At 48.0% G+C, this 13,442-nt stretch overlaps 1 protein-coding gene across 1 annotated transcript in view; it reads left to right on the top strand.

Moving 5' to 3' along the window:
* CALN1 (calneuron 1) overlaps positions 1-13,442 on the top strand; it is a gene marked incomplete at both ends in the record, with an annotated part of 134,104 nt that overhangs the window by 52,027 nt on the left and 68,635 nt on the right. The window contains one exon of the mRNA XM_080357186.1: positions 11,591-11,734. Coding sequence (XP_080213312.1) covers positions 11,591-11,734 — 144 coding nt within the window. The remainder of the gene's footprint in view (positions 1-11,590; positions 11,735-13,442) is intronic.

Genomic DNA, 13,442 nt, shown 5'->3' with positions numbered 1-13,442 from the left:
TATTCCCCCCAAAATAAAACAGGATCTACAGAGGTCCTGCAACCCCAACCAGCCTGGGGTTCTGTGAGCACCTCTGGGATTTTGGACAGGATTTAGGAAGATGATTTGTTGGAGTTTCACCCTGACCCCTGTAGCAACTCCCGTGATAATTCAGCAGGTTGCAGACCCACTCAGGAGCAAATTGTCATCTGTTTGATGGGTGTCTGTGGGCACCCTGGGCAGGCAGAGCTCCCGATATGGTTTGTGTTTGGCAGCCCCGGTCTAGCACAAAACCGTATCAGTGAGACAACAACTTGGGGTCAGCAAATGCAGAATAATAGAGTGTGTACCATACGCCAGGACGTGTGGCTGGATGCTGCCCGGAGATAAAGACCACAACGATTTCCATTCCCCTCCCATAGATCTTAGTAGAGTATCAGAACAACTTCTGCTGTTACAGATGCACCTTCAGCCAGAGAGAATGAAAATCTCACATGATGTAGCTCCAGGGTAAAATTCAGATTTTTTGAGTGATTTGCAGTGAATTTTCTGCATAAGGAGATGCTTCGGAATTGCTAAGAAAAGTGCTGAAGCTTTATCAGTTTTGCATACAGGCTGCAAGTGTTGATGTGCTGTTTTGGTGCTTCCTGTCCCTAAACGAGTGTGTTCCAATGATGCTTTGCAGGCACGTTGGGAAAAGCTTTCTTAAATTGCTTTATACTCTGTAAAGCAATAAACTTGGACCAAAAAGTATGGAGAGAGCTGGGGAGCTCAAGCTGATTGTAATTCTTCCAGTGGAAACATTTTCCATCAGAAAAATGCAGATTTGATTACATTCCCTGTTAACAATGGCCTTTTCAACTGAAAATTATAGAAGAGCTTCATTTCAGTAATGCTGAAATATTTTGGTTTGAATTTACAGTTTCACTTTTTAAGATATTAAATAACACGTCCGTGAAATATCAGGAGTTCACTGCGGTGAAGCCTTTTCTGGAAACAATTCCTGAACAGGAATGACAGATGAGCTTGGGGTTGTTACACTGCAAAGCCACCGAAAGAAAAGCAAACCGAAGGACGGATTATTGCAGTGTTTTCCTCACCTTTCTTTTGGCCAGGAGATTTGAAATTAACTCTTTAGATCCATCATGGCCTGATAGCAGCTTAGGAAGAGGTAATGCACAGCTGAGCTGCCCAGAACCCACCCAAGCGCAGGATTGTAATTTACCACCTGGCAGAGCTCACGTTTTGGGAAGCGCCACCACCACATCCCTGGGTCCCGCATCCCTGCTGCCTGCATCCCTGGGGCCCGCATCCCTGCTGCCTGCATCCCTGCTGCCCACATCCCTGCTGCCCGCATCCCTGCTGCCTGCATCCCTCGTACTGGCATCCCTGCTGCCCACATCCCTCCTGCCTGCATCCCTGCTGCCCGCACCCCTGCTGCCTGCATCCCTGTTGCCCACATCCTTGCTGCCCGCATCCTTGCTGCCCGCATCCCTGCGGCCCACATCCCTGCTGCCCACATCCCTGCTGCCCGCATCCCTGCTACCTGCATCCCTCGTACTGGCATCCCTGCTGCCCGCATCCCTGCTGCCCGCATCCCTCCTGCCCACATTCCTCCTGCCCACATCCCTCCTGCCCGCATCCTTACTGGCCGCATCCCTCCTGCCTGCATCCCTACTGCCTACATCCCTGCTGCCCGCATCCCTGCTGCCCGCATCCCTGCTGCCCGCATCCCTCCTGCCTGCATCCCTGCTGCCCACATCCAGTGCTGCTCTGTTGCCATTCTCCTTTCCTTCTCCTGCAACGTACTCTCCCATCTGTCTGCATTACCGAGAGCTCCGTTTTATCTTGTCTTGCAATCAGCTTCCTTTATCTGATGGCACTTCTGAGTCTGGTTGGGCAACCCAGGGAATTTCCAGGGTAATTAATCGGTGTCAGTGGGGGCAGCGGAGCGTTGGTGCTGCCGGGCTCGGGTAATGAGGAGTGAGGAGCACAGCCTGGCTCTTCTATCAGGTTCTTACTGGTTTCCCAGGGATTTGTGGTCGTATGAAGATGACCTTGAGGGAAAAGTGCTCAGCAGAGTTTGGAGACTATAGTGATTGCTGGCCAGAGAAGGTACAGAGGTACCCATTTTTACTGTGCAACTGCAAGTGAAAATAAGGGGGAAAAAATTGGCCCAAACCAAGGGAAAAATAAGAATTTACTTCACTGTGTTAGAGTTTGAGTTTCCGTGAATAAATAGCAGAAATTACAATTTGTCTCTGGCACTCAGGCCAGTACAGCATTTCTGGTGTTCCTGAGTGCTTCCCAGGAAGTTTCATTTCAAAGTGGAGCTGGCTCTTTAGTTTTTCTCCTTTTGAGGCAGGGTCGTTGTTTGTAGGACAAAGCTCCTATTCCTGAGCCTTGAAACAGTGAAGAGGGAGAGCTGGAGACGGTGCGTTAAGGTCAGATTTGGTTTGCTGAGTTCTTGTGCACAAGGTACGCTCTCAGTGAAGCAATTTACATGTTATAATCACTTTGGCTTTTAGAGAGAAAAATTGTCTTTTTCTGGGATGGAGTTGATACTGGGACTTGGGGAACAAGGTGTTGGTCTCTTCTCCCAAGTAGCAAGTGGTAGGATGAGAGGAAACAGCCTCAAGTTGCTCCAGGGGAGGTTCAGATTGGATATGAGGAAAAAAATCTTCCCAGAAAGGGCTGTGGGGCATTGGAACAGGCTGCCCAGGGCAGTGCTGGAGTCACCATCCATGCAGGGGTTTAAAAGGCATTTAGACAAGGTTCTTAGTGACATGATTTAGTGCTAGAGTTAGGTTATGGGTGGACTTGATGATCCCGAGGGTCTCTTCCAACCGAAACAATTCTATGATTCTATGAACTTTGAATAGCATTAAATCATTGGCACAGTGTGGTCCTTCCCAGGGGGAGTCTCTCACCTTGGGTGGTGATACCAGAGAAACAAGTGAATAAATAAATCCAAGGGCCAGGTGATAAATCTGCTGATTGGAGAGGGACAGGGGGATGCTGAAGGTGTTGCTCCCATCCCACTTGTAGAAGTCGGTGGAAGAGCAACAAGCAATATCTCACCATGGGCTTAGAGCTGCCTGGGCTCATCTGAGCAAACCCTACCAGGGACTGAGATGTTTCTCTGGTCTTTAGTACAAGTGTAGTAATGACACATTAAGTTGGGTTTAATGTGCCACTTGGGTAGCCATGTGGATGTTAATTAAAGGCAGAGGGACTGGGAAAGCAATTGAACTCCAGTAAAACTTGCCTTGGGTACCACCTGTCCTGACTCGAGGGTCATTTTGCGATGGGAAGAAGGATGCCAACTTGTTATCCTTGTCAGAGCCGACTCTCGGGGTGTTTGAGATGCTTGTAACAAATGGGGCTCTGCGCAGCTGTTTCCAAGACTTTATTCTAAATGGCAGATACCTACGTTTGAATATTGAGCAGTAAATTTCCAACAGAGAATGCTTAAAGTCTAATTAAACCACCTTTGCAAAGTCTAAAGAAAAGAGCTACAAATGCCGGGAGACGTTCTATTTCCTATGTAGTTATTGCCAGACAAGGCTGCAGAATGAAACTCTCATTTTGGTGTGAAATGAATGAAGACTGTTCTAGCAGTAAGTCAGTACAGGATGCAAATTCTATATATTTATGTATATATATAAAATGGGAAGCTATTATCTCTTCAACATTAATATGAGTCGGCCCTAAGCGATCTTGAATTAAATCACTCTCCTTCTCCGAGATGCTCCAGGGGAGGGTCCTGAGCTCATTACCTATTTATGTCAGGCAAATGTTTCACTTCTAATGATGAATGGAGTATTGATGTCAATAAACTAGCTCCCAGATATTACAGGTTTATGTCTAGGCAGCTTAAAAAAAGGTTGTGTAGTTAAACAATTCTGTCCATGGCTCAGCAGTTCCCAGGAGAATACGTCCTGTGCAGGAGGTGCTCTGCCCTAGTGTCATGGCATGGAAAATGTTGTGTGCCTGTTGTATGTGAGGGTGAGGGAAGGATGAAGATTATTTCCTAATAAAAAGAATTAGTGAAAGAGGAGATGGAGGTTTCTTTGGAAAACAGCGGAAATATGTTGTCTCCTTATTCGCTGTTTTACAGCATGTTCTTAGGTTGTAAACAGAAGTTGTAGCATGTATCTTAAATTGATCTGCTTTCATAGTGGTGATTTTCATTCTTAGGGGTGGCTTTTCCTTTTTCCAACACCCATCTCAATGCTGCTGTTCATAATAATGACTTGTTTGATCATGGATGCTCAAAAAAAGACTCACTTTATAAGGCATTTGGTTGAGACTGGGGAACCACAGGGCCAAGGATGCAGCAATAGAGCAAGAGGACCAGAGATCTGAGCGAAGTTTTCAAACAGGTATTGGCAGATGGGGATCCTGAGTCCATGATTCCTCATGTAAGAATTAACACGAAATCATGGTTTTTGCTGACTGCTGCAGTGTGCACTGATATACTTGGAGTGAAAATTTTCTTAGCAGGCGGAGGAGTAGTGACGTGGGCTGGAAGAGGTTTCTGAAGCTGGTTCCTACTGCTAGAGATGACTCGGTGACAGAAACTGAAGCTGCCCAGGATGGGTCAAGCCCCATTTTAAAATGCTGTAGTTGTCATTCACCTCTGAAACTTTCTTCAGCTTGTCAGGCTAAATTTACTCATGTCCATTTGTTCTTAGAAATTGCTCTTCACCTGCAATAGTTTTTCTCTGTCCCTGGGATGTCCCCTCCATCTTCCTGCCCTCCTCAGTGCATCGCAGGTGGAAATCAAAGCACCTCCATGAATAGTGTGGCCAGCAGGACCAGAGAAGCAATTGTGCCACTGTACTCAGCACTGGGAAGGCCAAACCTCAAATCAGGGGTTCAGTTTTGGGCCCCTCACACCATGAAAGCTTTTGAGATGCTGGAGCGAGTGGAGAGAAGGGAACGGAGCTGGTGAGGGGCTGGAGCACAAGTGTGATGGAGCGGCTGAGGGACCTGGGGGGTTCATCTGGAGAACAGGAGCTGAGGGGAGACCTTCTGATCTCTGAACTGCCTGAAAGGAGCTTGGAGCCAGGGGGGTCGGGCTCTGCTCCCCAGGAACAAGCGCCAGGAGCAGAGGAAACGGCCTCAAGTTGCGCCAGGGGAGGTTGAGGTTGGATGTGGGGAACAATTTCTTCCCCAAAGGGCTGTGGGGCATTGGAACAGGCTGCCCAGGGCAGTGCTGGAGTCACTAGCCCTGGAGGGGTTTAAAAGGCATTTAGATGAAGTTCTTAGGGTCATGGGTTGGTACTAGAGTTAGGTTATGGTTGGACTTGATGATCCTGAGTGTCTCTTCCAGCTGAAATGATTCTGTGATTCTATGAGCTGAGTCCTGCTCTTCTCTTGCGATTTGCATCCCCTCTGACCTCTTCCTCACTTCCTTCACTCTGAGTCCATCCCTCACCGCTCAGGACCAGCCTGTACCTTTCTCAGGCACAGAGAACTTGATTATTCTGCATCATTTATAGGTGAAAGCCACAGCACAACATCTCCAACCCCATGCATCCTTCTGCTGGTGTCAGAAAGAGCTGAAGGGGAGCCCTGCTTGTCTCCTGCATGAAATTCTGCTCATGGTAGGGAAATGTGTAGGAAAGAGTAGAAGTTGTTATTTTGCCAAATTTCTCTGTGGAGCTGAAGTCCCTGCTGGATCCAGATGGTGCCGCAGGGCCCTCCGAGTAAATATCCTCCAGTATTCCCAGTCCAGTTCTGTTGCTGGTACTAAAAGCTTCTGTTTAAGAGAGTATCCAATAGGCTTTGTCTTGTGCATTTATATGGTAATGGGATGTTGGTTACTCGGCAAGTGTGAAAAGTGTTTGGGAACATAAGCACAGGAAATGTCATTTCCACAAATCATTTTTTCCCGGGGAAGCAAAAAAATACAATCTTCCAAATTATGTGTGAAAAAGTCCCTCTAAGGAAAAACAAGATGAGGCACTTAGTTTTGAGGCAGACTTTTCTGAGCTGAGATGCATCGTCAGGCTGACTAGCACTGATTTGCTTTGCCCACTCAACATAACTGTTTCTATCCGAGCTGCCGTAGCGCCGAGGCCGCTGTTAAGTCCGGGGGGTTCTGCCCCATTTCCAGCTGCATGTTTTTGGTGACGCTGACAAGACGCTGCAGCCGTTCAGGTGGACGTGGCTCCGGGTGGCAGTGACGGGGTTTGATCTGGGGCTGCTGAACTGCTGAGATTGAGAACAACCAGATTAAATATTTTGACACTTGCAATTGGAATACGCTGGGGGGAGGGCATTTCTATTAGATGAAAAACGTAGCTATTTTGACACTTTATTGCAATTTGCAGAAAAGAAAAACAACAAGTGTAAGAATAGCAGATGGAGGGATGGAAATTTCCATTTTTTTAAAACACATATAGTAGTTACGAGACTCACTTAACAGTTCACTCAAGGACGTGCTATTTGCAGCTTTTAGATCATTCAGTTTGTACTTTGGTGCCCAAACCCACAATTAAGTGAATGAGATGACTTTCAAGATTTCGGGTGGTGGTATTTCTTCTCTTATCGTACTAATGAAAATAACCATATAGGACTCTGATTGTAATTACAGTGCACTGTGGTAGTTACTGTGTAATTACAAAATGTATTATGGTGGTATTATGTTTATACCCAGTGAACTAACCTGAAACCATCTGCAGCACCCGAGGGTAACCAGTGGACACTCTCAATCGGAATGTATTTCCCAGAGAATCATGATTCATTCTCATTTAGGAAGCAAAACAAGAAATAATGATGGTTGCCTCTAGTTACCAGTCAGAGAGAAATCATCTGTAAATAAACCTGCTACTGAGCTGGGAGAATGGATGAGCCAGGGAAGGGAGCGCAAGGTCGGTTCTCAGTGCTCCAGGAGTGCAGGGATGTTTTTGGAGCGGGCACGATGTGAGCAGGTGAGTCAGAACGTTGTTGCCTTTGGGTTTTCTGGATGCAGATGGAGAGAATTAAGGACTTTCTAAGCCAGGTGGCAGGTCCGGCTCTGACAGCGGTCTTGCTTTGTGCCCTTCAGAGAGGTAATAAAAAGGTTGGCCAGAGAGATGGTGGCTGAACCATCCCTGGAGACATCCCAGGCCAGGCTGGACGGGGCTCTGAGCAACCTGAGCTGGTGCAGATGTCCCTGCTCATGGCAGGGGGGGCACTGGGGAGCTGGGAAGGGCCCTTCAACACAAACTGTTCTGTGATTCTAAGAAGTAATCATCCATTCTTCCTTTCTCTCTTTGCAGAGGAGTGTGGGGTAACTAGGCAGCCGTGAGCTCCGGAACAGGGAAGCGGGAAGGTGCAGCTGTTAAATGTGGGGAAAGAGGAGGAATTAATTGCAAGCAACCTCCCCATATGCAGCTTTTGAACTCTCAAGTAATTCTGAGAAATGAGTGCTGTGCTCTTGGCTTCCATGGAACATAAATCCTCACCTGGGGAAAAACCCAGAGCTAAACTTGCCCAACAAACATTCCTTCAGAGCTAGCCCAGCGAACCTGCCCTGGCCCTCCTGCTCCAAAATCTTGTCCCTTTCACACAGCTCTCCTTCCTTCCTTGCTGGACTTTTTGTCCCGGCAACTCTGGAATGATTTGGGAATTTAATCAATGTGTATCCACTCCCTCTTTGAGATCATTAATGAAGATGTTAGTTAGGAAGGGGCCAGATGCTGATCCCTCCTCTCCCCGTGTTCTCTCGAAGGCTGTTCAGCACTAAGCATCGTGGATGGTCCATCTGACAAAGGCTCTTTGCAGCAGCGTTGCTGCTACTGTTTGAATTCATTCTGGAGTGGGATGGTTTAGCGCTGCTGAAGTTACTGGCTGTTGGGTGACACTTTTGCATTGAAATCAGCTTGTATAGAGGGGCAATATCGCTGTTCCCAGGGGCTGGAGAAACTGAGGCACAGAGAAGAGCACTCGGGTCCCAGCCTGGGCTCTCTGAGAAGTGACATTTCCTGATGCCATTTCCAGTGCCATCACCACCAAAATGGGCCACTTTCTGTCCTCTAAACCTTTCTATACTTTCCCTTGTTTTTTCCCCTTCTATACTCTAATATAGTTCTGTGTCACATTCCTATATTTGAGAGTAAAAGCAGATACTATATAGCAGGAAGGGGAATAAATATTAGTATCTGCTAATGTCCCTAGGGAGGTGTAATCTGAAAATAGGTGCTTGGCTCATGTGGAGGGCTGGGCAAGGGGAACAACAGCTGCTGGGGCAGCATCGCTTCAACACCCGCTCCCCCCATTATCTTTATTGTTCATTTGAAGACAAACCAGGGCTCTGCTTTTCTTGACCGAGGTAAAGCATCCCCACACAGAGCAGCTTCCAGCCGAAATGGAAGAGCTCTCAAAGTTTCCCCCAAGTCCGGCCAATGTCTTTGTTGAGAGATTTACTCCACGGACCACACACCAGGAGCATCAGTTGCCATGGTGACTTCTTTGGGAGAGTCAGATGGGGAAAGTGCTGATGTATTTTTAGCTTTGGGTAATGAAATTTAACAGCTGGAAATCAAGGTGAGGGCCAGCCAGGTTCATGGACCGGTGTTTGGGACCGGTTGGAAGAGCTGGTGGGGCTGGATTTGGGGAGAATGCTCAGAGCTGTGGCTCACACTGTGCAGGGCAGCGCCCGCCTGGACATCGGAGGAGAAGGGATCACTGTAAAGCAAACCTGATAAGGAGGTGGTGATACGTGTAAAGAGAAGGCACTGACTGAGGTCGTAGCTGCTTCGTGTACTGTGTGTTCAACCTATAAATAGCTCTTCAAATATACCTCTGCACAAGTGGTATTTATAGAGTGATGAGTGAAAAAAATAAACCTCCATTTGTGGTCAGGAGTTGGTGCGTGAAGGATGTTTCAGGCTTGGTCAACAGTTCAGGTTTCTAAGGGTTATGGAACAGAGCTGGACCCCAAATGTGTGGGGTTGTCTCCTCTGATCGAGGCTTACAGGTTGCGCTTATGTTAAATGCACCTTCTGAAATGGGTGTATCTGGAGAGGATGCTCACTAGACGTTGGCATTCAGACATCCTGCAGCAGAGCCCCTGCACAGACATCATTTACTCGTGTAATTTAGATCAGTCTAACTTGCGTATAAACTTTTCCAAAGGTAGACTCATATTTTATTTTCTAAAATACTTTCTCGGCTCCTTTGCAATATTTTTCACTCTTTCGTCTTCTGCTGTGAAAAGTTTATTTTAAAATTAATTGATTTCGATGTAATATTTACTGCACTTTAGCTTTCAGCACAGTGTATGGAAATAGATTTCACTACAGCTGGCAGCGCCTAATGGGATTCGTTCCTACTCCAAAGGTTCTTTGCATTATGTACCGATGCTTCCAGCCGGGTTTGCTTTGAACAGCCTCACCACCTTTTCATCTCACCAAGCTCACACCAGTTTTGAGACGACATGAAGCATTTCAGTTTAAAGAAGCCACAAGCTGATGCAAACCTGAGCACTAGGTGTAAATATTACGGACCTGGCCCAATATTCATTGGAATAAATAGGCTCTTCCCTTTTTGCGTCAGTCGGCTTGTTGGCTGGATTAAAAATTGATCGGATCTCATTATGATAAGCAGATGGTGACGATGCAGCAGTGGGTCATGGTGATGCCCCGACACGTCACCAGGGTGTCACACATGGCAGAAAGCAGCCCATGGAAATGAGAATAGGTTTTATTAACACACTGGTGTTGTCAAGGGAGGTGCTGAACTTGGATGTGGGGTGGTTTAGAAGCAGCCTTTGAATTGTAAAGCTGTAAATAACCTGTCAGCAAAGACGTCACTGAGATGGTTTCCTGCTGGGATGTGATGCTCCTGTCTTTTTCCTGGGGGCACCGAGGACCATCCATCATCTTTCACGTGGCCCCGGTGCAGGGGCTGTGTCTCCATACAGGAGGTGACGTCCTGGAGACCATGCCAGGACTGAGAATATTTTCTTATCTGAGCATTAATGCCTGAATTACCCAGGGCTGCATCAACTTTTCCCATCCAATCTGTTTCCTGATAGAGAATAGAGTATTTTTTAATTATAATAATTCATTTTTTTTTTCCCCAAAAAACCCTGCTGAGTTTTCCCTCCCACTTCTCCAATGAAATGTTTTAATGTGAAGCTTAAACTCCTCTGAGCGAAGCTGCAGCAGGGCCCAGCATGCTGGTTTTTCATATATATCCTCCCTCCCAAAAGAGAGATGCTGAAGCATTCTGTGTTTTCCTCTCCACAGCGTGCTGCAAAGACCACCTAACCAAAACTAAGCAATCAGCGCCTCTTTCTCTCCCCACCTCCAACCAAACCCTTTCAAGTAAACAGGCTCCCAGCTGCTTGGAACGTTCACATTTCTCTGTTAGGCATTCGCAACAGTCAGAAATGGATTGGTTGGTGGTGGCGCCTCCAGCCGAGGGGTCTGAGAGGAGCGGGGGACGTGCGAGCCCGCGAGGCGGCGGGTGCGCGGGGCCCTTTGGTGCGGTGCCCGGGCTGAGGGTGGTTTTTAAACGCTGGCCGGGGGATACCCCAAAATTAAAAAGCCAAAGTAAGTCAGATGTCAGAAGCTAATCCAGGCAGGGGAAGAATGATGGAAGCGATGCCTTAGATGCTGTCAGTGTTTTTATTGATCTGAGGCTGTTTATTGCTGTAAAACAGTTATAAATAAGAGAAAAGCTATGGAGAGGAGTGAGCGATGGAAATTGCACGGGTGCGGTTTAAAAGATGTACATCTGCTTTTATCGGACGAGAGTTTTGGCCGCAGAGCTCTGTGCCCTGCAGGGGAGGCAGGGAGCACCTGGCTGCTCCTGCTCATGGAGTTTTGTTGGAGAAAGTTAGAGCTTCTGGGACATAAAATATAATAAACCTGCCTTGCAGACACGCTGAGGGGCTGGGAGAAGGGCTGCTGGGGTTGGGGTTTGCTCTGCAGCGTATGCAGGGAGATTTTATTGCAGGTCAGGCTGGTTCACCCAGAGCAGTGCAGGGCAGATGCTGCAGAAATAAGCGGAGTTCAATGTGTGATGAATGAATAATTTTGTGGTGGTGTCTAGCACAGAAAATAGGCAGCATGTGTGTGGATGCTGTTGCATTTATCTGCACGTGGAGCTGTGCGTGTGTGACTGCGTAGACACAAGTATATATATGTATATACATATGTGTATGAACAAATTATTACATTGACTTGAAATGATCAAATATGCACCATTAATGTTAGAAAAGGCACTGTCTGCTGCCTCTGTGTCCCATGTGTGCAGATGGAGGGGGTCGGGCTCTGCTCCCAGGAACAAGCGTCAGGAGCAGAGGAAACGGCCTCAGGTTGCGCCAGGGGAGGGTGAGGTTGGATCTGGGGAACAATTTCTTCCCCAAAGGGCTGTGGGGCATTGGAACAGGCTGCTCAGGGCAGTGCTGGAGTCACCATCCCTGGAGGGTTGGACAGATGGACACGAGGTTCTCAAGGACATGGGGCAGTGCCAGGGGTGGGTTATGGTTGGACTTGATGATCTTGAGGGTCTCTTCCAACCAAAACAATTCTATGATTCTGTGATTTTGTGCATTGACCAGGGAGTCTTCCACCATAACAACTCCTCTCTTCTTCCTTCTCCTTTCCAGAAATCCGTGAAGCGTTCCGGGTGCTGGACAGGGATGGGAATGGTTTTATATCCAAGCAGGAGCTGGGCATGGCGATGCGTTCCTTGGGATACATGCCCAGTGAGGTGGAGCTGGCGATTATCATGCAACGCCTTGACATGGATGGTAAGTCTCCATTGTCGGTTCTTTGTTACTGGTGGAGGGGGGATTTCCCAGAGCATTGTAACCCATGGTTTTGGCTCAAATAATTTACAATCACCAAAAAAGGTCTGGAGAGGAAGCTGTGAGACTTTGCCTTTCATCACAGAAAGGAAAGGGCAGATGACTGTGAGCCCTCAACCTCTTGTAGATAAACCTGCCCCTCGGGCAACATACGCAAGCGAAATGGAGCATCTTTTATTTGACCAGCTGATATAGCTGGGTGAAGCCAGACCAGCTCTTGCAACCTTCCTTTTCAAGCTGCAAATGGTCTTTTGTAAGGCTGGTGTAACATTTTTATGCATTCCTTGCCCAGTGATGCTTACTGGGACATGACATGAGCACCCAGCCAGGCAGAGTTGCCCAGTCCTGTGGCCTCACCACTTCTTGCAAGTAAAAGATGCTGTGGATGGGAGCTGTACTGTGTCATCATGAAGTGTTGATAGTTTTTGAAGGAGAAGTTTAGAAGGGTGGAATAATTTTGAGCAAAGTCCTGCTGTGAGAACTCGTCAAACAATTACTAAGAGGTAATAAAAGAAACAGAACCCACCATTAACGGGAAGAGAGAAATGCAGCATCAGGATGCTTGGAGCCAGGGGGGACTTTTTAACTGCTGCAAAGCTACAATCAGAGCTGATCGTGATGAGCGAGCTGTCTTTAAAATGTCCTTGGTCAGAGCAGGAAGGGAGACTTTCCTGATGCCTGAAACGTGCAGGGAAGCTGCGATGTGGATCCAGCCTTCTCCCGCCCTTCCAGCAGTACCTGGGGTGCATTAAGGGAAGTGTGACCAATGTCAGGGAGGTTGTTCCTCCCCCTCTGCTCTGCCCTGGAGAGGCCACATCTGCAGAACCAGGTCCAGTTCTGGGTTCTCCAGTTTAAGGACAAGGAATTACTGGAGAAAGTCCAGCAGAGGGACACAGAGATGCTGAGGGGTCTGGAGCATCTTTGTGATGAGGAGACACTGAGAGAGCTGGGGCTGTTGAGCTGGAGAAGAGAAGCTGAGAGGGATCTGATCAATGGATCAATAGCTCAGGGTGGGTGTCAGAGGATGGACCAGACTCTCTTCATGGTGCCCAACGCCAGGGTGAGGGGCAACGGGCACAGACTGAAACACAGGAGGCTCCATGTGAATATGAGCAGAAACTTGTTTGCTGGGAGGTGCCAGAGCCTGGCCCAGGCTGCCCAGAGCGGGTGTGGAGTCTCCTGCTCTGAGACATTCAAACCGCCTGGACCCACCTGTGTGATCTGCTCTGTGACCCTGCGTGAGCAGGTGAGGCTGGGGATCTGCAGAGCTCCTGCAGCCCAACCAGCCTGGGGTTCTGGGATTCTGCATGCAGCCAAAACAGAGTGGAAACACTGTGCAGTTTTTTGAAGTGATGCCAAATCAGAGTGCTGGATGCAGCCCCGGTCTGATGGAGGATGTTTGGCAAGGTGATGCGATGCCAGCCTCCTCAGTGAGGCAGCTGAAAGCTGATGGGAAATGGTGGCAGCAGGAGCGAAGCTCTCCTACCTCCCCAAGGATATCCAAGTCAAATGTCCCCATGGGATGCACAATACAACTGTATTCAGCAGGTGACAGGGGAAGTGGGGAATCATAGAATCATTTTTGTTGGAAGAGACCCTTAAGATCATGGAGTCCAACCATAACCCACCCCTGGCACTGCCCCATGTCCTG

Source organism: Nesoenas mayeri (genome assembly GCF_963082525.1).
Source record: "Nesoenas mayeri genome assembly, chromosome: 20".
NCBI lineage: Eukaryota > Metazoa > Chordata > Aves > Columbiformes > Columbidae > Nesoenas > Nesoenas mayeri.
Note: the sequence above shows the minus strand (reverse complement) of the source record. Positions and strands in the feature narration are given on the sequence as shown.